General features: G+C 43.8%; 1 protein-coding gene and 1 long non-coding RNA gene across 4 annotated transcripts in view; one reads left to right on the top strand and one right to left on the bottom strand.

Moving 5' to 3' along the window:
- Positions 1-18445: 18445 nt before the first annotated feature.
- Positions 18446-22863, bottom strand: LOC141410536 (uncharacterized). 3 transcript variants are annotated; one of them, XR_012435394.1, is made up of 3 exons: positions 22783-22863; positions 21056-21181; positions 18446-20418 (listed from the first exon to the last, which is right to left on the bottom strand). It is a non-coding gene; the product is annotated as an uncharacterized lncRNA (long non-coding RNA). The 3 variants fall into 3 exon arrangements; XR_012435390.1 differs by having other exon boundaries at positions 21056-21138; XR_012435398.1 differs by having other exon boundaries at positions 22725-22831.
- Positions 22864-22909: 46 nt separating this feature from the next.
- Ric3 (RIC3 acetylcholine receptor chaperone) overlaps positions 22910-25689 on the top strand; it is a 43673-nt gene continuing 40893 nt past the window's right edge. Inside the window, exon 1 of the mRNA XM_020184748.2 lies at positions 22910-23049. Within this exon, the coding sequence (XP_020040337.1) occupies positions 22926-23049 (124 nt within the window). The 5' untranslated portion in view covers positions 22910-22925. The remainder of the gene's footprint in view (positions 23050-25689) is intronic.

Here is a 25689-nt window from a genome sequence, read left to right as displayed (position 1 = left end):
TTAATCTCAGTGCTGGGATTATAGGTGGGATTGCACCACCATGCTCAGCTTTCCACCCATTTTATAGATAAGGAACCTGAGGCTCAGTATGCAATGCTGCTAAGTACATACTATACACATTGGGTCAGGAGTTGAGCTACAACAAATCCAGGGACAGCCCCCCACACCCCCTTCAACCTTCTACTGCTCCCCCTCAATCTGTCTATATTGCTGGGGCATCCAGGCCCAACTACCAGGTGATAGAAAGTTTCTGCTAACCTGAAAAGAAGCCATAGGAGCAGGAGGCCCTGAGTGCGCCTGCGGAGTTTGGAGCTCCTTCAACTTCACGACTAATTGCAGAGAGGCGGTGGGCGGGCTCTTGGCAAGCGATTAGCTGTCCCACTGCATGAATAATTTGCATAGAAAATGCTTTATTTTGGCAATCTATTAAAGGGCCCACAGTGTTGTGGCTTATCTCAGTCTCACAGCAAGGAGAAGGCTTGGCTATCTCGTTAAGTTCTGTTGATGCATAACAATTTGAAATGGGCACAAGCTAGTATGACATTTAAAGATGCCTTCACTTAATTATATTACACAAACATGGGGTTGTTTATCCTTGGGAATAAAGTCTTTTTGAAGTCAAAGTTGGCATGTGCATAAAAGAGGGCATTTTAACTGATTTTTCAAGAGGGGGCCTCCTCACTTCAAACTTGGGGGGGTTGCATTTCCTTAGGGCCTCATAACACAGAGGGTTCTATGGCTCAGATGCAGACTTTGAGATTGGTTCTTTAGTTCTTCTTCTTTGGGGGTGGCCTAGAGTTTGGCACTTAATACATTATTGTGGATAGAAAAGCTTATTAGAGCAAGGAAAAGAGACTTGCTGTGTGACCTTGGGTGAGCTCCTCCCCTTCTCTGAGCCTTACTGCCTTATGTGCGACACGTGGGCTGGGGCTTTCTTGTTCTAAGGCAATAACTGGCAAATCACAGTGTACTTTTGCTTTCTTTTTTCACTCTGCACATGGGCTCATAAATAAAAATACAGCCTCTTCGTTAAGAACCAGAGTGATTCAGGGGCCATCACATTCTTTGTAAGGACTGAACCCACACTGGAGGAGGGAGGTGAGGAACAATAGGTAGGGGCTTGTAGCTTCAGCAAGCGTTGGAACATTTTTGCTCTGCTAAGTCAGAAGGCCCTAGAGACTGCAGAGCTAGCAGCCTTGTCTCACTTCCTTTAAAACTAAGAATTAGGTTCTGACTGGAGGAAAAGCAAGCAGAGTCTTAGGGGCATTGAGAAAACCCACGAGGCCCCGAGAAGCCTGCCTTGCTCACAAGGTGCTCATGGAAAAGCTGACCATTGCTAACAAGCTCTTCATTTCTGGCCACTGGAGCAGACACCAGTACTGCCATGGGAGTTCTGGACATGGGGTCCAGGGGGCCAGTTTCCAGCAGGGTAGAGCATTTGATAAAGTTTCCAGTGGAAGTACTCCTGTGTGAACCATTCCACAGAAGGCAGAGCAAGAAGGAAGGCTTTGTCAAGCTTCCAGCTTCAAGGCTCTGAGTTCTCCTGAATTCAAGCTTTCTGGAAAACAGACTCTTATCCTGCCACCCGGTCCCTTCCTGTCCTTCGAGGGCTGAGGATTTCACTCTCCTCAGCTCAAAGGCAACACGCTCCTGCTTCTACCTCTTCATGGAACTTATTAAATGTACGTATGTGTGTGTGTGTGTGTGTGTGTGTGTGTGATTAATACATTGTAAAGAACAGACAATTTCTGGGGCTGGAGGTGTGGCTTAAGCACAGTAAAGCCCTGAGTTCAAACCCCAGTACCACCAAAAAAAAAAAAAAAGAATACAGACAACTTCCATTCCAATTATGATTTCCTATAAATAAAACTCTCTGTTAAAATAATTAAAAGAAGGTATGTGGGTAAGGATCAATGGAAGAGCACCTCAAGAAAAAAGAATATGGGTTAACATTAGTAGTTCACTTTATATTTAAATGATATGAATAAGACCACTTTGTGATAAGGACTAGGCAGGAAGTTAGGAAACCTGGTGGCTGAGAACCATGGTTTGGATGTTGGTAAGCTGTCACATCCTGGACTGCTGCTTTTAACAAAATGGTTTTGACATACAGTAGGGTGTTGCTGTCCTGCAGCCTCTGGAACACACACACACACAAAAAGAACAGCCCCAGTGTGACCATTCAAGGCCCCAAACTCCTCCTGCCCAACATCTGGGAGGAGTCCATGACACATAGCCCAGTCTCTGAGATTTATTGGCACGAAACCCAGTTTCCAGGGCCGGCCACCTCCATCTCTACAGACCCCAGTAAAAGCTTGAGGTCTTGGGAGCTCCAGTGCAGTGCTCCTTCTTGAGTCTGCCCACCCTCCCACTAGATGTACTTTTGTTCTGCTTTCCACAAATAAACCTGCCTGAAACTTCATATCAGCACAGTAGCAGCACTCCCTACGCTCAGCTGCACGCTGCTTCTCTGTGTCCTAATAAACTTCTTGCTTCTCCTACTTGCTTGTCTTGGCAAATTCTTTTACCAATCTGGGGCACCAAAAATCCCCAACACTTTGGCTAAGTCCTAAAGAAATGCCAATTCCTATGCACAATTAGGTAGTGCTTTGGCTAGTCTTCAGCTGTTATCAATCATTCCCATGATTGTTGATTGTTCCTCCTCCCCCCTTCCAATCTTGACAAACAGTAATCCACTGGGTATGTTAACCTTGAGTCAAAACCTTCCTGGTGGTTCTAGAAAGAGTTTCCTATCCAAATGTTAGCACTAGACAGTCAAGTTGAAAGAACTAAAAATTAGGCTTGTGCCATCTAAATAATAATAAGGTACCAACTACTAAGCAGTTTGTTTCATACAAATTCCTATGCTAAGGACTTTGTAAGGTTAAACCATCTGAAATTAATGTTTTTGTGGTTCAAAAAATGACTGAATAGTGGCAATTTCATACGATTAAATCTAATATTATACCATAACATTACCATTATTACTCTCCATATTACAAAAATAGAAAAATGAGATATTTTACACAAATTATAGAGCAAGTGAGGGGATTCAGGTGCCATCTTTTGAAGACCAAGAATTCCAACTCCATGGGTTCGGCCCCCACACTTTACCTTTTACAAAAATATTCCCATAGGCATTTCATCTGTTTCAGTGAACATGGCTAAACTGAATTGATGCATGGTGTGTGCTCAATTAATGTAAAAAAATAAGTAAATGGATGAATACAGGATTTATTACAGGGGTGCCTGGGGCTCCAATATCAGAATGGTGTACAGGAACAGCTTGACTGGACAACTCTAAGCCATAGAACACATGGCCTGTGGCTCCTTACATTCTTCTCTCAATCTGATCCCTTAGACAAGGCTTATCCCCAGAGTCATATATGGGACTAGATATGACTGGGGAGGAGAGAGTCCAGGGGTTACATGGCTGTCAGAGCACAGCACCACGGTGGATGTCAGGTGGAGAAGAGGAAGACCAAGACCGTCAAAGCCATGAGCCACCATAGTTAGGCTGGGAGAGGAAGAGTCTTTCTGGATCTGGATTTCCACCCCACTCCCTTTCTGTTTTAGCTAAAAACAGGCTGTAAATTATCCACTAGTATCAGAGGATTCTCATGACACATCTGTCACTTCCTGAGCCTTGGAATCTTTTTCTCTCTGAGTCTCAATCTACCCTCTTTCGGCCACCTAAACCCACAGACTCTGCTCTTCCCTTCACTTGCCCTGTAACAGTGCCCAGAGAACTGAGGTTGGGCATCCTTGGTGGCCAGCTATGGAGGTGGGGAATTGTCATGGTCCCATTCATAATGTGAATCAATAAGTTGGAGTATAATTTATGCCTTTATCAATTTTTGGTCAAATGTAACTCAGACATTTAAAACTATAAAACACCACATATATTCATAATAATTACAGCTGTCCTACTGAACAAATTCTAATAACAAGAAGTGTATGTAATTAGCATAATTGTTGCTTTCAGTCTTGCATTAAGTAGTGTTTCTAAAAGGAAGTGATTGATTAGCAGATGCTGACACTATGCATCTGCCTCCCTTTGGTGGCCAGCCACACCACACATGGTCCTAATAGTGGTCCACAGTGACAGGAGTACAGAGGAGGTATTCAGTAAATTTGGGAACTTCAGAATCCAGGGTTTTCTTGAGGCTCAGAGGGATGGGTAGATTGAATAAAAGGAAGAGCAGTTGGTCCCTAGGGAATAGCAGGTGAAGAAGAGCTGTGTACCTTCTTTGGGTTTAAAACCTCAGATCCGGGTCACTACTAAGGACCTTCCAAAAGTTAGTTCCTTTCAATGACTTAACATCTATGTACTGCCCATAGTGGACCCTGTGGGGCTATAGAGAAGAACCATCCATGTGCTCTGCCCTTAAAAGTGTTACATAGTTTGCCTACTGAAGGCCTTACCTTATCTTGAATGCCACACCTGTCATTACCATCATAGTTTTACACATGTGTCATGATCTGCAAAGCACTTTCTATTCATTAGCTCAGTTAATCTTGCAATAACCCTATAAGAGCAAAGATAATTATTGCTATAGTTTTTATGTTGAATGTCCTCCAAAGGTCCATGTGTAAAAGCTTGGTTTTCCAAGCAGTATTAGGAGGTATGGTAGACCTTTAGAGAGGTCCTTGGGTCACCAGTGATTGTGGGAATTGTGAAATCCTTGCCCCTTCCTCTTCCTTTCTCCTTTTCTCTTGGATCATGATGTAAGTATTTTTGTCTGCCTTAAGCTCCCCATCATTGCCCATCTGCACCCCTCCCAGAGGCCCCCCAAAATGGAGCCATCTAGTAATGGACTGGAACCTCCAAAACTGAGAGCTAAATAAACCTTTTCTTCTACAAGTCAATAATCTTGGATAATTCATTATAGCAACATAAAGCTGACTAGTACAGTTATCCCTAGAGGAAATTGAAGCTCCAAGGGCAGGTAACATCCCCAAGTTCACACAGTAAGTCAGTATTATGCAGGGACCAGGACACAAGTGTGTAAATCCTAGTCTAGAATTCCTCCCATAAAAGTACACCATCTCCTGGGATGATGTGGAGGGAAAGGAGAATTCTGATGCTGCCATGATTGATCTAATGTGGTAACAAAGAGGTAGAACTCATCTGGCCTTTAGAATCTTCTTAGAGAGCACACACTCCAAAACAGCCTCATCTGGATGGAAGAAAGCAACAAACGGATAAATTATCTTCCAGACAATCCTAGGGTGTCCTGAGTCATTTACCATTCAAATTTATTGACTGAAATCCTACTGAATGCCAAAACTTATTCTTTAGGACATCCTGGATGTGGCAGATCCTTCACAACCTCCAGGGTCTGTCCTTTTTTCTCCCTCCCACCCTCAGTATGCTGTCACAACTCAGAAAGGGAATGTAGAACTTTGGTGCCATGGAAAGCTCACTGCAGGTGTCAAGGAATGGGATGGACCAAGAAGGAAGACCTCACCCACCTCCTCTCTTCTCAAGAGTGCCCTCATTTCCTCTGGGAGAATCCAGAGAAAATCTGAGCTCACCCAATCCATGAAGTTGGTGGTCACCATCTCCTGCATATTTAATTCAATCTGTAGCCATAACCATTTTGCATAGGACACTCAAAAGCCAAGCAATATTTGGATATTCCAAGGCTGCTTAGAGAAATCATCTAGATCTTCCTTGTTCCTTCCTCTTCTTCTTTTACTGTGATACCATCTCCTGTGACTCAACTTTTATCCCACAACCCAAACTCGATCCTTCCTCTATCCTTTTGGACTTCAAGTTTGTTCTGGGTGTTTCTAGTGCATGCACTTTGATTTTTCCCCAAACAGGGTCTAATTACCTTGACTTCATCTTGCCTTGGATAAGAGCCCCTACATGGCACCAAGAGCTCCCTATCAGCCATGTATCTATTTCCTCCTCCTCGCTAACCCTAAACAGACAATTGGTGTGAGCATAACTTTGAAGCAGTTCACCCAGGAGAAGAAGGAAAAGCTGCAGTTTGGGGACCATTTAGAGTTAGAGCCAACAGTCAAGGAGAGATATTATTGATGGATGTTATTGACAGAGAAGGGCATCAAAGGAGTTTCCATATGAAGGTTTCTATTGCTTAGCCTTTAAAAATAGTAATGTGACAGGTGATGCAGCAGGAGGTTAGAGGAGAGGGAATAAATTCTAAAATAGTTTCTGTGAAAAACAGAAGCCAGAGATGCTGGGGACCAACAGAGGTATGTGTGGACAGTATTGAGGGTCTGGCTGAAAGGGCACCATAGTTTTTTGGATTCTGGATTTTGTGTTGGGGCAATTTTCCCTTATAGTACCCAGCTCCCTGTATGCAGGGGCAGAAAAGATGGATGCTTGGATTAATCTAGGATTGGGAGTTTACTAACAGTGGTAAGGGGAAAACAGAGGTCAATGGAGTTGAGGAGTTGACAAGATAGTGGTAAATGCAGTGGATCAGTACAAGGAAGAAAGGAACTAACTTCAGGAGAAGACTGAAAGACTCCTAGAAAAAAGAGAACTTGGGGAGCTGCCAAGTACAACTAGGACAAAAGCAGTAGAATCAGGGGCAAGGATATGTGAGGCTTTGATCATGAGAAACAGTAGAAAGTAAGGCTTCATAGGTAATACAATTTGGGTAAGGACAAGGTCAAGACTGTCTGTAGGCAAGGGCTGCTAGTGGTATGAGGATAAGAAATGGAGTCATGTGCACATGGAGGAAAGAGGTTGAGAATGTGGGAGGTCAGGGTATTGAGTGGGTCCTCCCCATAGATATCAGAGCATCCTGCTCTTCCCCCCATGCTAGTTAAGAGTATGCTCTAAGAAACATAAGTTTCAGGGAGGAATCAGAACTATGAGGATTTATATTATGTAAATTGTGAGAGCAAAAACGGGCATTTCCCCTACTTCTTACTCAGTTGAGCCCACATCTCAGAATATTAAATCTATATACAAAGCTTAGGGGCAACTCCATGTGTTTATGCTTTCAAGAACTCCCTTGAACCATGCTTAAGTCCCTCTCTAGTCACCTCTTCCCTGTCTGCAATGGAATATTGTGGATAAGTTGGTGATATGCGATGGATTATAAACATGGCTGCAAGTTGTTTTTCTTTAATTTTTCCCTTTGTGGTGTGACTTGGAACATATCCCACCGAGTCTTTTTCCTATCCCTTTAATCTGGGTTGGTTTTGCAACTTGTCCAAAAGAATATGGCAGAAAAGACATTGTGCAAATTCTGAGCTGGACCAAAAAGAGGCCTTGCATGCTTCCACTTGCTTTCTTTGGACCTTAAGATGTTAAGTGCACAAGTCCAGGTTAGCTTGCTAATTAATGAGAGACCTGTAGCCCAGATGCCTCTGTACCCTCTGCTGACATCCAGCCAATTTCCAGAAGCAGAACTGTCAGTCATTGAATGATGCTACCCTAGATCATCCTTCCCCCGGCTGTGTCTCCATGAAGAATCTTAGCCTAGACAAACTAAACCAGACTCAAATCAGCAGGATCACCCATTCAATGGGCATATGGAAAATAATAAATGGTTATTATTAAAAGGCACAAATTTAGGGAAGAGTTGGCTTGTCATGCAGCAAAAGCTAGCAGATACAGGATGGGATAGAGAAGAAGCTAAAGATGCATTGTCCTAAGTTATAAAAGGATTATGTGCTGGTCAGTGGCTAACACATCTCAGGGCCATTTCTCTTCTGCAAAAGGCATCCCTCTCTCCCTTCCTCTAAGTTGACCTAGTCCCACAGGAAGGGGCATGACTTGCCAAGGAATTCAAATGGAACACAGGCCCCACTTGTCCCTTTAATCAGACTCCCTGTGCAGGCCCAAATGGCCCAACTGTAAGCAGCCTCCTTGCCTGCCATCAGGGAGCCTGATATTATCCTCTGCAGGCAGCAAGTGTTACACATGCTGTCCCCTGACATAGCTAATTGGATAAGTAAGAATTTGGTATCTGACAAGGACATGGCAAATCATATCCTTGTTTTTGGAAATCTGAATTATAAATTGTGGATAAAATAAGTTATATCAAGAGTTGAAGATTAAAAGATGCATCTGGAAAGGTCTTAAAGTAGAGTATGAGGTCATGAGTGCTGAAGGTCACAGAGGGTGACGACAAGCTGAAATTGAGAAGACATGAGTACAAAGAGCTGGAAACACAGAATAGGTACAGAATGCTGTGAGAACAATAGTAGTGGCTGGTAGAGAAAAAGCAGATGCACTGGGCATGGCCTCATTGGGCTAATGACAGAGCACTGATACAAGGAGTGTGAGCACCTGCCACTGAAGCCCTTCAGTCTATGGGATCTGAAATCAGCCTTCAGCTAGACTCATGGGACTCTGCCTTCCTAGGGTCCTGTACTTAGGTGTCCGAAAGCTCAGATTCCCTGCTTATTCGCTTCTCTTACTTAGGTTGACTCCAGTGATGCTCTGTCCCTTGCATAGTAAAGACCCCTGAGTAAAATAGAAGCTGATCTCCCAAGACCTGAGGCTTCACAGATCCAGAGGCAGACAACCCCCAACCCTGCCTGTCCATTAGCCTTCTTCTGTATGTTCACCACCTCTTCCCAGGTCTTGGTAGGACAGACCTAGGAGAAATAGCTGCCAGGCTCATCAGACTGAAGAGCTTCAGGACAAAGAGAAATGTGCCATCGGGAAGTAGATACAGTGCCAACATTCAGACCCCACAGTCACTCTTGCTCCTGCATGTGCTACCTCTCACACTCCCACCAGCCCTGGAAAAATATGCTTCCAACAAAACAGAAGCTTATCTCCCAAGATCCGAGGCCTTACAGATTCAGAGGCAGACAAACTCCAATCCAACTCTGCCCATCCAGGAACCTTCATCAGTATGTTCACCACCTCTTCCCAGGTTTTGGAAGGATAGATCTAGGAGAAATGGCTGGCAGGGTCATCAGGTTGGTGTATATTCACATTTGTTATAGCCACTACCACCCCTACAGGCTTCTCTCCCACCCCAGGAAGGATTCTCTAGTCTCTCAGCTTTTGCTAATCTCTCCCTTTAGAACCCAGTGATCTTAAAGACCACTGGAAGCGCTGTAGGTCACTCTGTCTCATTTGTAAATGAGAAAACAGAGGCTCAGAAAGGACAGTACTTCAAGTCACAGAGAGTAACCAAAGTAGGAGCAGGAGGTGTGAGAACTGAACCTGTATCTCCTGCCTCCGTCCTATTTGAGAAGGTTTCAATCAGCAGAGAGGGTCTATTAGGAGACTGCAGTCAATGAAATGCAGTATTCATTCACTCATCCATTATTTTTTGATCATTCATCATGTGCCAAGTCCTGTACTTAACAAGCCTTAACTCAACAATAATTCAAATAAAAATACACTCTTCAATATTCTCTCTGGATCAACCAAGCACAGAGCCTGGAGTTCAGAGCTCAATTCAGAGCCAATGACAGAGCAAAGAGCCTAGATACTATAAGATGCCAGTGTCCTCAGAGACAACCAAAGTAGGACACCTGCCACGGCCAGTTTTCTGCTTTCCATGCTAGCAGTGTAGGTGGGAGGCTGTCCTTGTTCCTCAGATGCAGTCCCAGAGTCTTGGCCTCAGCAGTCCTGAGACCTGCTCTGGAATAAGAGGTCTGAGCCCAGCCAAGCCTTGAGTCCAGTCCCCTAGAGTGTATTCTCTTTTCGTCTTCCATCACCAGACAGTCCTTACCATAATGTCCACCAAGAACAGAGTTGCTTCCATCTGACAGATCTCATCAAATGTCCTTGCCATTTTATGAGGTGGGTACTTCTAAAACTGTCATTTTGCAGAAGAGGAAACTGGGGCTCACAGAAGAAACCATTTGCTTCAATCAAATAGACTGTAACTGATGAAACGAGAACTAGAAGCTGTGTCTGACTCCACAACCCCAGCTGTTTCTATAATATTGCTGAAGGAGGAAGCTTCCAGTTTCCATCTGCAGGTTATAAAGGAGCAGTTCCTGATGGCAATGCTGAGGACAAGAAGATGCTAGAATACTTCTCTTCAGTTCAGGCTAGCAGCAGGTCTGGTGTCCTACCTTTTGCTTTTCTCTAGGTTAAACAGTGCCTGTGGTTCAGTCTGAACTGTGCATACTGAATCTCAGAGTTGGAAGACTCCAGTCTGCATCTGTGGGAGATCATGGTTCAGACTGGGGAGCCATTCCAGGGCTCAGGAGGTGAGACGACAAGAGCTGCTGCTCTGGACCCTGTTTTTCAGGGAATTGTGGTGGGCCTAGGGAGTTTTTCCTTGGGAAAGGGACCAGATCAGTAAGACTAAGCTGTAGGGACTGCTGAGAATAAGCTTGGAGCCCACACAACCAACCTTTGCTACAGGGCCAGAGCATGCAGTGAAAGCAGCTTCAACATGAGAATTGGGTACAAGTTGCAGCTACAGAACTGGCTCTGCAGGGGTGGGCTTCCTTGGTATGGGGGAGCTTTGAGAGTGTAGGGCCTATTTTGACTCCCACCTGGACCCACGTGGAATGTAAGCACTGGCCAGAGCAGGGTGGACTAGACCACCTAGAAAGAGAGAAGGGACTTGCCATCATTGGCTCACAAGAGTGGTGGGTGATTCTTTAGCAGAATAAATGACCCCTTAGGTGATTGTAAGCTCTTTGAAAAGAAGAACAGTGGTTCCATCCTGCTCTCTAGCATGCAAAATTCTTGGCTGGTAATCCTATGAACTATAACTTGTGTTCCCATACACACACTGCCATCTGCTGGGAGGAGGGAGGAGTGATGCAGAGGCTACACTGAGTTTGGGCCTAAGCCAGAAGTCATAGCCCTTGGAAAGGTGCTCTCTCCTGCCAATCCCTTTCTGCTTGCCTGAGTACTTCCTCTGGCCTTTCAAATCCTCTCACCTCTCCAGGGTACTACTCTCCCCAACTTTCTGCCTTGGATAGTTACTCCTAAGGGTGGATTCAGTTCCAAGCACAGAAGTGCAGGTACAGAACAGGAGCTCACCACAGAGTTATTGAAGGCTGTAGTAGGGGGAGGGGGTGCTTTGGGGCATGTGAGCCCTTGGGCCAGGAGGTGATGCTTGTACCACCTGTCATGCATGGACCAGTGGAGGTAACCACAGGGCCCAGCCTGTTGGAGGTCTGGAGGAGAGGCTACACGGGTGTGCTGCTTCCAGTCTGTCCAAGAGAGGACTGTACAGAAGCTAGGAGGGGTGGGGAGTGGGGCAGTGTGCACCTGCTTGCAAACTCTGGGAACAAGTCAGGGGAATAAGAGCCACACAGAAGAGAATTAGAGGAGGAAGAGCTCTGTGAGACCACCCATCAGAATTTCCCATTTTATGGATGAGGAAACTGAGGCTTAGAAATATGATTCTTCACAATGACCCTCCTGATAAGAAAGATCATGAAAGCACATTCCTTGAGGATATTGTCTAACCCCTTGATTTATAGATGGGGAAACCAAGGTTTGGAGGCTAACAGGAGTGGGGGAAGCTGACCTGCTGGAGGTTGCAACACCAGTGAGTATCTGTCCTGACCTGCCCCAGTATGAAGAAGTCAGCTCCTAACATAGAATCTCCTGGAGACAGGGAACCCTGGGAGTGGGAAGTGGTGGTGGGCAGGAAGGCTGCCCAGGTTTCTGGTGAGGAAGAACACTGAGGCAGCAGTCACCAGCTGCCCCCTCCTGCTGTGATGCTTCTACCATTTCCCTAGCTGCTCAGAGCAGGACCTAAGTAGGAGGCTTATTTATTTCTGTGCTTTTATTTACTCATCTTTTATTCATTCACATCCTGTCACTGTAGATTGTTTACATTATAAGTCATATGTATTCCCACACTCCCTCTTAAGGAAAAAGCCTAAGAATACAGACTGTTCTGAAGCATGAAAACATTGGTGACAGCAGCAGCACTGTCTCCATCCTCCCTTGGGCCTCCCAACAGGCTGCAGAAAGCCCTCATTGTGTCAATCTGAGTGCTGAAACCTTCTAGATCCCTCAGTACCCATTCAGTGCAGCACATGCATCTGACCTTCAAGAGAGAGGGCATGAGAAGAAAGAGGAATGGGGGGCTCTTCAGGGAAACCTGAGGATGGCATTTCCCCATACCTTTTTCCTGAACTGGCCAAGTAGAGCTGGCCTGAAGCACCAGTTACTTCAAGCTATCTGAGCTGAATCCAAGCTAATTTATAGGATGAGGAACAAGAGAGATGGAATGCAGATGTCAAGACCATAGGAGAAGCAGATTTGTGAAAGAGAGATGGAGCAAAGGATTGGTAACTCAGTGGGGTATGACATTTGAACAAAGACAAGCCAGGAACAAATGAAGCAGGTACTGGAGGGACCATGCAGACACTCACAGTTTGCATTTATAGATTTGCATTTAAGTAGGGTTGGAAGACCTGGAGTTTTGACCAGATTGGGATTTTAAGACCTGGGCTAAGCAGCTGTGTTCTTCAACTGTGAGAATGAACAAAGGGGAACTGGTACATATGTGTCTGAGGAGGGAAACAGCCCCAAACATTATTTTAATTATATATCAAAGCCTTTGGACATATCTAAAGCTATACTCAGAGGAAGAGTCATAGTCTCAAACACAATGTTAGAAAAGATAAGTAACTAATAGTTAGCACCACAGCAGATTCCCAGATCACAGTGGCTTAACACAATAAAGGTTAATTCTTGTTCATGTCCCATGCCTGTAAGGAAGATATAATGATGAAGGATCTTCTTCCTGGTACCTGTCCCATCTGAACACATGGTCTACAGGCTAACAGGATGGAGGGAAGGTGATCTGTCTGAGGTTATACCACCAGTGAGTATGTGTCCTGTGCTTTTCTCTGTACCAGATTGCAACAGTGTGAAGAGGTCAGCTCCTAACATAGAATCTGATGAAAACATGGGGCTCTGTCTTCAGGGTAAGGGAGAGGGGGAAAGGGAAAGGAAGAGGAGGGAGAAAACATACTGACTCTTGACTGTCTCAGTACAGACAAATCATACATCACTTCTGCTCACAGTACATTGACTAGAACAAGTCACATGGCTGAAACCAAACTCTAAGGGATATTGTGATATTAGGAAAGCAGCACATATGTTCCAGTGAGCACTGTCACTGCTGTGCAGTAAACATTAGACAAGAAACAATTAAAATAAGTGACTTGTAAGAAGCTAGAAAAATTTATAATGAAATCACTCTAAGAACATCAATAAGAAGAAAGTAATAGTAAAAACAGAAATTAATTCATTAAGTACAATTTATTAATTGCCCAATCGATGAAAAGACTTAAGTAAAATAAATTACTGGTTAATCTGATTTAAAGAAGAGGAAAATTAAAAACTACCTACATATCTTCCTTTCACATAGCTGCATCAGTTTCAAAAGAGAAACAAACAACAAAAACTAAAACAAGACCACCAAAAGTATAACACATTCTAAATAATTACCATTTCAAAAAATATTGTGGCCAGGCACAATGACTGAAGTCTACAATCTTAGCTACTCAGGAGGCACAGAGTGAGAGGATTGCAGTTCAAGATCATGCAAAAAGTTCACAAGATCCCCACCTCAACCAATGGCTGGGTGCAGTGGCACACGCCAGTTATCATAGCTATGTCAGGAAGCAGAAATAGGAGGCTCAAGGTCCAGGCTGGCCTGAACATAAAGTGAGGCCCTATCTCAAAAAACAACCAGCACGAAAAGGGCTGGTAGAGTGACTCATGTGCTTGCTTAGCAAGCATGAGGCCATAAATTCAATCCCCAGTACTGCAAAAAAAAAAAATTAAAAAAAAATGAAAGCAAGGCTACCAAAGAGAGTTTCTGCTACTTATTAGTTTGGCATCCAACAACTTATCTCTGCTTTTTGGCACATAGTATTTGAAAAACAGTACCCAGAGAAATGCAGTGAAAATGGCAAAGTATTTTAAATTCATCTTGCAAATCTCAAGATAATTTCCAATTAACCTGTTTCAGAAACTTCAAACAGAACAGTAGAAAACTGTTTTGTTTTCCAATAGAACATCATTAAAATTACTTGCTTGCATTTCTTATCACAAATAAAGTGTCACAAATGTGAAACAAACACCAAAATTACAATAACCTTTTATGGACACATTTATAAGAAATCCAAATAAATTCATAGAAATGGAGAATAACCCCAAATCTGTTTTTAAAATGTGAGTGAACCTGACAGCAAGAGTTAACACATCAGGAGTTGCCAATACATTCAAATGTAATACACCCTGCTTTTCACCAGGTATTTTATTCTCAAAATATTTAAAAATATCCTTGAAATAAAATTAAGAACAAACATTGAAGGAATGCTTGCAGTATCTAAGTTTCTATAAAACACCATTTAAAAACCACCTAGCTGCATACAACTTGATAAATACCATCTAAGCCAGACTCAAGACTATGGGTGATCAATCATTCAATGCAAACCTGTTCCCACTTCATTTACCCAATTGTGGTTTTCAGTTGCTATGTAATATACATATAAACTTATTTTCAGTCAGTATGGAGCTTTTTCAAAACACTTTATCTGTAGAATCTAGACACTGTCATCTTTACTCATTTATTTAACAATTTTTTTTGAAGCCTACCATGTACCAGGAACTGTTCTGTGCACAGGGGATGCAGGTGTAAACAAAAGGGACAAAACTCCCTGGCCTCATGCAGCTTATATTCCAGAGAGGACAGACAGGTAGTCAATGAAGTTAATAAGCTTAGGAAGGTGGTGAGCGTGATGGAGGAAGATAAGGCTGAAGAAGAGTGGTGGCTCACGCCTGTAATCCTATCTACTCAGGAGGCAGAGATCAGGAGGATCATGGTTTGAAGCTAGTCCAGGCAAATAGTTCACGAGACCCTATCTCGAAAATACCCAAAAAGGTGGGGCCAGGGGGAGGCTGGTGGAGTGGCTTGAGATATAGGCCCTGAGTTCAAGCCCTAGTATCATAAGAAAAAAAAAAAGGAGAGAGAGAGAGAGAGAGAGAGAGAGAGAGAGAGAGAGAGAGAGAGAGTGTGTGTGTGTGTGTTGTATTTTTAACCTGCTGGTCAGAGAAGGACTCACCAAGACAGGTGATATTTGAAGGAGGTGAAGGATTGAGTTGTGTAGATGTTTGAGGTCAGAGCATTCCAGGCAGAGGGTGTAGATGTGCAGGCTCAGGTGAGGGCTTCCTAAGCATGTTTTGAGTGAAAAAAAGGAGGCCAATGTGGCTGGAGCTGGAAGCAAAGAGACTACAAAAGTTGCTGAGTTGGGAATGGCAAGGCTGTTTATGAACTTCAGCTGCTCAGGGACATCTAACCACATCAAAACTGAATCTAATCCCTCTCCCTGCCTCTTTCCAGTCAAGGACCACTGTCTTCAACTATATTGGGGACAAACAGCCTTTTTGTCAAGCACATTTTTGATGGGGACATTCTTCAGCCTGCCTCTCTGCTTGCATCTGCAGCACCTCAGTCCTCCACTTGCAGTTTCTAGTTACCTAAGATTAGCCATCCTGCTGCCCTAGCCTCCTTCTAAGAAGGGGAGCAGGGAACAGTTCTTTCCTTTAGTTCTCAGACCACTGAGAACTATACTGTGTGGTATGTTCACAGGCTTTTCTAAAGGTGTGAGGAAACCATAAGAGGAAAACTTGCAGCAGGAGAGCCTGGGTCTCCCCTTGCTAAAACCTAGCCCATCAGCCATCTCCCCATACAGGGATCTCTTTCCTAGCTAACTGCTGGGCCCTACTCTGCCAAAAACCACAGATCTTCAAAGTTGTCCTCCCTTCTCCAGTCCTCAGGCTGTCAAATTCCTATCTCTGGGCCACCAGAGAGAAAGTCCCAAATTTTAAAACATAACAACCTCTCACTGAAAGAAAACAAAATTATTCTGAAAGGCCCCTCTGCCCTCATTATCTCAATTCCTACTCAGTCTGGATGTGCCTCTGTGCCTGCTCTATGTAAAGCCAGAATACTCATGGAAGCACTTCCCCTCTGCCAGGATAAGTCTCTCATAATCCCCATACACAGAAGCATCTGTTGGCAACTTAAAAAAAAGTGTAACATTTTACTCCTATGATGCTTGATTCAATTAAAAAGTATGATGTGTTATGGAAAACATGAACCAGGGGTCACTTTACTTCTCTACTGCACACTTGACCTCCTGGAGAGGAGGTCCATGATCATGTGGTAGGTGTTACATTCAGCCAGGCAGGCCTATTTTAATCATCAGGCACAATGATCCCAAAAGCATTCTCATTTCTTTTAAAATCAAAAGGAGAAAAGTGAAGTTTTAGGTTGAAGAATGTATCTTAACATAAAATATTGACATACTTGTCTTTATACTAATGCAGGCATAAATATAATTTAAAGTATTTTTTTATGGATGATGGAGCCCATGAAGGCAAAAATGCCTAAGTGTCAAAGCCAGCAGTGGTACCATGCCTGTGTGAGTCGGCATCTGGCCTTGTAAGAAAGCTTCAAGGAGCTGAGGCAAAGGCCTCAGGACCAGACTGTGCCTGTGTGAGTTGGTATCTAGCCTTGTGAGAAAGCCAGACGTCCAGAAAAACAGTATTCAAGGTTCCCAGATGGCTTCGTGTCCTTCAGATGTAAATAAGAAAGTTATGCTGACTGTGTGGTTCTCCTGCTTCTGTTCCCATTTTAACAGAGACATAACAAAGAGTTAATTTTAACTGTGCTTCCCTGTGCTAATGTTACCTTGACATGTAATACTTGGCATGCTTTTTCTGACCAAATGCTCTTTGTGTAAAAGGAGTTTATAAAAAGCAATGTATACTTCATTAAAGGGGCTATTGAGCAGGACTCAGTAGTCCCCTCATCTTTTTATGGCTTCGGTCACCCAGGTTCCGCTGGTAAACTACCAGGGTAGTCCTAATGGGCCCTGAAGCCTGTCGGAATCTGCCATAACTTAAACTTGATGGGGTTGTTCATGCTGGGTGGTTTGTTTCTCAGCTCTTGGTGATAAAATTATAATAAAACCAATGTGACCCTTATACAAATTAGAATAATATTTGATTGCCTGTTGTTAGTGAAGTTAAGCAACAAGTGATAAGAAGATTGTACAGCTAGAGTTATTGCATACATATCTCTAAGTGGAAGGGTAGGTCGACATCAACCAAATCAAGTTATGAAAAAGATAAAAGGGCAGAGTTAGGTAGAATTAAACTGACTTTTTGTGTGGCTTTTTTCTAGGCTGTAGGTCCTTGATTCCTAATCCCTTCTGGAAACAAGTCAGTTATTAAGAAATAATGACAATATTCACTTAGTAGTAGTTGTTTTTGTTTTAGTAGTATTTAAATGAAGTTAGACTACTCAAAATGCTTTGCATGCAAACTCAATCTTTGCAAGAGTCCTGATACTTTCAGGGGCAAAAGATTAAAAAGCTTAAAACCAAAAATTTCAAAACAAGGAAACCAAAACAGGCTTGGCTGGAAAGGGCTCAGGGCAGCTTAGATAAGCAGAATGAGCAGGAGCAAGGAGAATGTTGGAGGTGGAACCAGCACCACTGTGCTCACTTCATCTACCTCATTTCTGCTGTCCATGCTGGCTTCACTCTCCCCTCTTCAGTGAGGCCTATTCTACCTGGTGGAGAAAACAGTTGCCTGGAAAACCCATCTTTGCATCTGTTTGAATTTGGACTTCTCCCAAAACAGACTACAAGGCAAGAGTTCAGTGCACTACTTTACTTGGAAGGTGACCCTAAGAAGCAGGATGAGGGAGCAGGAGGAAGTGAGCTGACAAATGGGAGGAAGCTCAAAAACGGGTGTGTCAGTGAGTGGGTTGGAGCAACTAAATCTCAATCCTACTGGGATGCCTTGGAAAGAATGTGAGGAGCACCCCTCACGTTTGTCCTCCTGAAGAGCAGGAAGCTGGGGTGTTTATATGCCAACTCCTCTCCTTTGTTGTTTGAGAGTTGGCCTGAGGGTGATAACCTACCTTGCTTCCTAGCCAGAGAATGGCCTTATATTGAGAGACCCAGGTACCCCCAGCTGTGTGTAGGAGCTGTATGCAGGTGACTTCAAGGATGGGCCAATGGAATGTGGTAGAGCACCCTCACACCCACCATGACTACCTTTTCTTCTATGGTTATATACTTCCCAAAACACCATGGTGCTGCTTCTCCAGCCCCAGCCCTAGCAAGCCCAACAAGGGGCCTGCATCTATCAGACTTAGGTCACATGCCTACCGTAGACCAATCACAGGTCCAGAGAAGCAGAAGGCTACTTCATGGGAAGGGGGGGTAGCTTTGTCTGTTAGGATAGAAAAGGTTCCCTTAGTCCTTTCCTCCATCCTTTCCAGTAACAAAAACCTACATTTGCCCCTTAAGTACCAAGTTACAAGAAAGAAAAAGACTGGCCTTGCTTTGCCCAGCAACCAGGGCACTGGCAGACACACACCTGTCTGGTTCTCCAGTTTATACCAACTTGTTCCCCCTGCAGAAAGAAAACAGTCATTATCAAAAAGCCAATTGTCATTATGCCTCTTTAGAAAAATTTCCATTAAAGATAAAGCAAATTTTAATTAGATTAAGTATCCAATTACTGTAATTACATTTTTTAAAAAACCACATCATGAAGATGACCCTTTTTAAAAGGGTTACAGGAATAATTAGTGTATTCATATTAACCAAAATGTATTGGATAATATTTATACCCAGAAGACAAAGTACATTACACACATTTCACCTTTGGGGAAAGCTTGCAAATGTTTTGGCAGTGGCATGAATATTTATAGGCAAGAGTGTGCTTTAGTAAGATTATGTGAGAAAGCATTTAAATGTTCACCAATTTTTACCCAGGGGTAAAGTATACAGAAAATGTAGTGTGGAGATTATGGATATGCAAAGTGTGACCTAAGCGGTGAATTTCTATCAGTTTATTTAATTAATTGGCACCAGAGACTATTTCTTCTTATTCAAGGTAGAAAGGCCCAAGGTATCCAACTGTGACTTTTCTCTGCTCTATACTCTCCAGGGGCAGAAACCAGCTAGGATAGTTGGCAGGAAAGGAGTAAGGTCATTCTCACCTTGTCCACTAAACACTAGGAAGCCCGTCTCCCCACTCCTAACCTTGGCTTACCCTGCCCCATTTGGGAAGAGCTTTAAGGTGAGGAATCTGGGCCTTCTTGAAGCTTCCTCCCAAAGGCTATTCTCTGAAACTGTGTTCTATTTTCTGATTCCTGTTTTCTTCCTTCAGACCTGGAGCTGAAATGATCACTGCTGTTTCTGTCTCACACGCAGCTGCCTCCCCAGCTCCATAGCATGTGCAAACTCAGCGGGAGGGAGGTGGCACAGTTTCCATTTCACAGATGAGAACGCTGGGACTCCAGAGCTTGGACCAAATCCCAGAACCACACCACAAAACTGGCCTCCTAGGAAGTTCCACTGGCATGGATCCCAGACCTGCCTGGCCTCTTCTTTGCCTGTCAGGAAGCTGCAGTGTGGCCACCACCAAGCCAAGGGACAGCCTACCTCTGCTGCTATTAACACTCATCAGAATAGGTAGACTGGCTTGGCTGTTTCCTCTCATAGATAACTTCTGAACCAAAGTCAGGCATGGTTGTGTCTGAGCAGGGAATAGTTATATATCTGCATTCTAGTGGCAGGACTCTGAGGAATGTTTTTGTGTGTGTGGTATTGGGGGTTGCACTTGCTAGGCAGCTGCTCTACCACTTGAGTCATACCTTCAGCCCTGAAATGAGACTCTGGGTAACTCTTCGAGGAAACTCATATAGTTGATTCCTACAGAGATATCCAGCTTCTCAAAGCAGGAACAGAATCAGTGTGCATTTGTGAAGACAGCAGCCTTATGCTTCAACAGATGCCTAAGTGAACCAGTTCTGTGCTCAGCTCAGCCCCTATGCTTCTGGGGCTTCCATTTTGGTGAAAAGGCCCAATGAAGCCAAGAGAAAGAGTGCCCACAGGAATCCAGCAGAAGGAAGTGTCAGCATGAGTTGGGAGTCCAGGAGAGCTTCCTGGAAGAGGTTCATAAGATTGGCTGTGAAAGTGGAGGAGAGAAAGAAATTGGGAAAATGAGCATCTGGGGAGAGGAATAAATGGAGCTCACTCTGGTCCCAAGAGAAAAAGATGATTTGGGCAAAGAGGATGAATTATGTAGGCGCCTGAAAGGGAGGCCAATGAGCTGGTATTAAATATGGCATCCAAGGGAGTCACAGAAGACTGTGGAGCAGAGGAGGGGCCAGAGCTCTGACTCCAGTCTTCTCTAGCAGATGCAGCATACTAGTAGGACCTGGGACCCTGTGACAGGGAGATTATTTGAAGGTTACTGTTTTGTATCTGTTTTCTTCTTTCTTGGACTCTTCCTTCTTTCCTCTTTTTTCTTCTCCTCCTTTTCTTTTCTTCTTTTTATTCCTCAGTTTGAAATTCCTCCTTTTGCCAACATATTGTGTGAGTTGTCCTTTGTCCTCTCACATCTTCTATCTTCACTACCTCATGCACCTGTCTTGAGGAGATCTTGTATTTAGGAAACAAAGAAACATGTCAATTTAATTCAAGAAATGTATTCCATAATTATAAGTAAACACCCTAGAGTTATATTTCCCTAAGCCTCTCCTCATAAGAATTCAACACATGCCCGATGTTAAAGGTTAAAGAAGTTTTAGGTTACAAAGATAAACATTCTGACCATTTCCCTACAGGCATTCAGATAGAAAGGGACACAGGGAAGCAACCGATGAACAGATTTCTTTCTTTTTTTCTTTTGAGACAAGGTCTTATGGTATAGTTCAAGCTGGTCTCAAACTTGCAGTTCTCTTATCTCAGCTTCCCAAGTGCTGGTATTACAGGTGTATACTATCATGCCTGCAGCAATGGATTTCTTAAACTCAGCAAATGAAGGGGCCAGCTGTTACTATCAAAGTCTGTTTCCTCATTATTTTCCAAAGAACTGGCAGACATATGAGAACAATGTGAGATGATGGAGAGTGTTCTGGTCTGAGAGTTGGAAGAACTAGATTTCAATCCTGGTTTAGCCACCAAGGATCAGGGTGATCCATAGCAAATCCCTTCCCCTTTGTAGTCCTCAGCTTTCTCCTTGGTCTAATAACATCAAAACTGAGGTAACTCAGCCTCAAGGACCTGTCAAACTCACCTCTCTTCTACCTATCTTCAGTCTTCTAGAATGTGTCTCTTGGAGGCTGCCAGTCTCAAGGGATGATTTGCGGGTGCCAGGTCCTGCTCAGAATATGCTGGTTAGAAGATTTCTATTGGCCTCCAACTACAGAACAAATATTCCCTGGTTGTTTTCAAGCTCCAAAGAAAGTCCCTTTGCTAAGCTAAGTTCTGAATAACTCTGCTCATTTCCAAACTTTCAGCACACTCAAAAAGTACTTTCCCACCCTGTTCTTTCTCAAATAATGGCCTGATTATACCTTTATCAAGAAGACAGAAGCAATGAGAATGAACTTCCTTGATCTGCTGCCTCTATGCTACGCTCTTAATGTGTGCTTGAACTCACTCCTGTCTCCTTTCTTTTAAGCTGATCCCTACTTCTGGGTTCTCAATGTCTGCTCCAGATCTGGACTTTGCTCCAAACCTGGTCTCTCTTGCTCCTATATTTTTCCATCTCCTTTTCTGATGTTTTTCCTCTAAATGCATAAACATGTTCATCTCTTCCCCTGGAACAGAACAACTCTCTCTCAACCTTCAGATACCCTTGAGTTATCACTGTAGCTTTAATCATTTCTTTTCATGGAAGCTCCATACAGAGTGGATCATACTTGCCATCTTTACTTCTTTGTCATTTGCTCATTCTTTAGCCTCTACTTATCAGAAGTCTGATCTTAGTTGTCCAATATTTTATTTGAGAAACTAAGCCCTCACTTTTCAAGTGGTCTTAAATCACAGTGCACTCCCAACTCCAAGATATCACCAGCCACCAAAGAGAGCAGCCACTCAGGCTCCACCGAAGCAGCCCCATTGGAAGCTATGATTTGAACAAAGCTGCTTACTCTAGAAGTACCAGTTTTATGCTCTGGACTCATGGAAACAGGTGCAGCGTAGGGAGGAGATTGCAGATGGGATGAGGCCATTAAGAGTACAGAGGAATGTGGAATGGCTCCCCCAAAGTTTGGCTTGTGTGAATGAGTAGACATTGATTCTGTGTAACAGATTCTGAGAACAGAAGAATCAGGTTTGACATAGTGAAAAACTAGAAAGAATTTGTTAAATGAATGAATAAAGACATTAAAAGAAGCAAGGTTTTGTAGTGGAGGAAGTGGCTGGCTGACTGAAAGTTTCATAAGGGTAGCTGTCTTACGCTGTTTCTTCAGAGAAGTTTTTGTCAGACGGAAATGATAGAACGAATTTTCCAGGCAGAGGACAAAAGATGAAGAAAGGTCCTCTGGAAACCAGAAATATGTTAAGGCAAATAGCAAATCCTGCAGTTTGGATGGAGCGTTGACAAGACCAGATTATGCAGGACCTTGAGGCGACAGAAAGGAGTTTGATGTTGTTCTGGAGATAATGGGGCGTCATTAAAAAGGTTTTAAGCTGTGAAGAGAGATAATTAGTCTTGGGTTTTAGTAGTATCACTTTTGGCTGCAGATGGAGAATGGATGGGATGGGCTTGAGTGGAAGCTGGAAAACAGCGAGTTCAGTGCGGAAAGGAGGAAATCGATGGTATGGTTTCGGGAGTGGGTGGGAAGCGCATGGAGAGAAGGGCAAAAGTGCCAGAAATTTAGGCGGAAGAACGCACAGTGATTGGGCACTAAGCAGAGGGAGGAGTCTGAAAGTATAAATGGGATCGCCAGGGCACCTACGCCGGGACAGCAGGTCAGCTCCCGCCCGTGGAGGTGGAGGCCTGCGCGCCTCGCTCACCTTGTCCCTCGCGCGACGCCGTCCGCGCAGCCCCTGGGTCGGTGGCGTGCGGCAGCTCGCGCCGCGGTTGCGGTTCCGGTTCCGGTTCCGGTTCCAGGTCCACTTGCGGGTGGAGTCTGCACCTGCAGCCGCAGTGAGCAGCCATGGCGTACTCCACAGTGCAGAGGGTGGCCCTGGCTTCGGGACTCGTCCTGGCTGTGTCTCTGCTGCTGCCCAAGGCGTTCCTGTCACGCGGAAAGCGGCAGGAGCCGCCGCCGGACCCCGAAAGTAAGCGCGCTGGCTGCCGGGAGCCACCGGGGGTCCCCTGGCGGGGCGGCGGGGTGGCGTTTGGGCGGTTCCCGGGCCCTCAGCCGCCGCTGCACCTGCGCCGGGTCCCCCGCGGGAATGGCCAGGGTGGCTAGCGCGCCCGGCCACCTCCGCTGTGCCATGCGCGCATCGTTTGCTCGCTCGCTCAGTTTATCTTGTCACCATCTCTCTGTTCTCCTGCTTTGGTTAGTACGGGTTTCCCTTTTTGGGTCCTGTGTGCTTCCTCCCCGCCCTCATCCCGTCCTGGGCTTTGTATTCTGGGCCTACACCTTGAGCCACTCCACTAGCCATTTTTTTGTGTGGTGGATTTTTTCGAGATAGGGTCTCGCGGACTATTTGCGTGGTCTGGCTTTGAACCGCGATCCTCCTGATCTCTGCCTCCTAAGTAGCTAGGATTTCAGGAGTAAACCACTGGCACCCGGCTACCTGCGTGTTTTTGCATGAAAGTCAGTTGGAATGATTTGTGGCTAACCTTAATGAATTGTGTAGTTCCAGCTTTGTGTTGGGCGCTCACTGCCTCAGGCTCTTGGACCTTTTAAAAGATAACGTGAAGATTTTCATAACTTAAATTTCAGTTCCAGAAGCGGAGATAACAAAATGCTACACTCCCCTTGCTTAAGCATGCATCTATTAGTCATTCGTTGGCATGAATGAGGTATTAAAAAAAAAATCAGTCCTTTTGACTGCAGTCGGGAGCTTTTACAGAATCCGTAAAGGTACGGAATCTGTAATGGCTGGGGAAAGGAACCAGAACAATTCACGGTAGGTCCTGCTCTGTAACTTTCTCCCGTAGATTACCGCTGTGATATCCTTGAGACATGTTTGACATTCTTGTTTAGAGACTGTAACTCTGATGTTCAACCCGTTGGTTGCTGGACAGCTCCTTTTGAGCCGTACTCTCCTTCCCTCTAATTTGTGTATGGCTCTTGTTCCACCTTCTTGCACATCATAGGTTATAAATACTACAAAAGCATAGCCCCAATCCCTAGGCATAGAGGGCGGGTTGAACGCACTCTTCTGCCCACAGAATTTGTTTGATAATCTTTATGTTTGTAAGACCATTCACGTAGAAGAAACTTCTAAAACGTCTTTCCATATTTGGTCTTCTCCTTCCTTTCTGTCTTACTGCAAAATCCGAAAGGCTTTCCTGTCTTTAATAATTTTGGCTGCTTTGAAGAAAAGGGAATTAATGATGATCCTGAGCAGTGAAGATTCTTCTAAAACAATTTTTTAAAGTAAAAGTCAAATTCCTGTTACAGTGAATTATGTTGAACAAGTACTGTTGAATGTGAGTGGGAGATACTCTTCTGAATGTTATTGTAGAGAGCATGAAGTGGAAATTAGAAATGGCTCCTTCCCCTGAGAATGGTAGTGCTGGTCTTCAGTGTTCACATCTTAGGGTCTTTGCTCTTTCTGTTCTCTTTATTTCTGAAGTGCTCTTCTCTCAGCTTCCTTCTCATATTCAAATTTCTGCTCAGATGTAACCTCCTTAGACTTTGCCTGATGAGCGCAGTTAAAATAAATCTTTTTCCCTATTGTCCCCTATTCCATCATGTTTTATTTTCTCCATTACGATTATCATATGTGAGATGAAATTTTATTTGTCTACTTGTTTGCTTTTTGCCTATAACTTCTATAGTGTGAACGCCACAAGGGCAGGGCCTTTGTCTTACTTTTTTGCTGCTAGCACCTAGCAAATAATGGGCAGTCAATAAGTACTTTGAAATGAGTAAATTTAAGATGATGAATCTACTTGTGTTATAAATTCTCTTTTTTGTATTATGAGTTACTGAAGGTTTATAGTCTAGGCAAAAAGCTTCCTCGATTGACATTCCAGTAACTGATATTTGCTGACTAAAATCCCTGCCCTGGTACATTGACATTTTTAAAGCAGTGGATCTTAACCATTTTTGGATTACATAGAATCTAATGAGAAAGCTATGTATTTTCTCTCTAGAAAAATGTGAATACCATTTGTGAATACTCAAAATTTGAGTATCAATTCAGAGAATTCACAAAACCCAGAAATCCGTCCTTTGAAGAAAGAGACAGCCCCAATTAGTTGGAAATTCTTAAAATTTATGTCATTGTACTTCCATTTTTGCCCACGGGGGTGTGTAAAACAAGCCCAGTTCCCTTCCCACATGAAAGCATTTAAGATCGTGTTAAATATTTATGATATATCCTATCACATAGTATACGCACAGTGTACAAACACTGCATCCCAAGGGATCCATGAATCTGAGAGGACTCCATAGTTTAATAGAGGAAAACAGATATGTTAACAGTTAAGTGCAAAAGAGTGTCAGTTGCAGGTACTCAGGTCTGCATGGGAACAGTGGAGACACATATATGCAGTGATCAGTTTTACTGGGGCTAACAAAGGTCTCAGAGAGGAGGAAAGTTTGTGTATATGTAGCAGTTTTTTTTTCTTTTCTTTTTTTTTTTTTTTTTTTGTGATACTGGTGTTTGAATTCAGGGGACTCTACCGTTTGAGCCATGCCTCCAGCCCTTTTTGCTCTGGTTATTTTGGAGATAAGGTCTTAATTTTTGCCTAGGCTGGCCTGGACTGTGGTCTTCTTTTTCTTTAAAATTTTATTT

The sequence above is a fragment of the Castor canadensis genome, chromosome 1, assembly GCF_047511655.1.
Source record: "Castor canadensis chromosome 1, mCasCan1.hap1v2, whole genome shotgun sequence".
NCBI lineage: Eukaryota > Metazoa > Chordata > Mammalia > Rodentia > Castoridae > Castor > Castor canadensis.
This window is presented reverse-complemented; position numbering and strand designations above follow the sequence as displayed.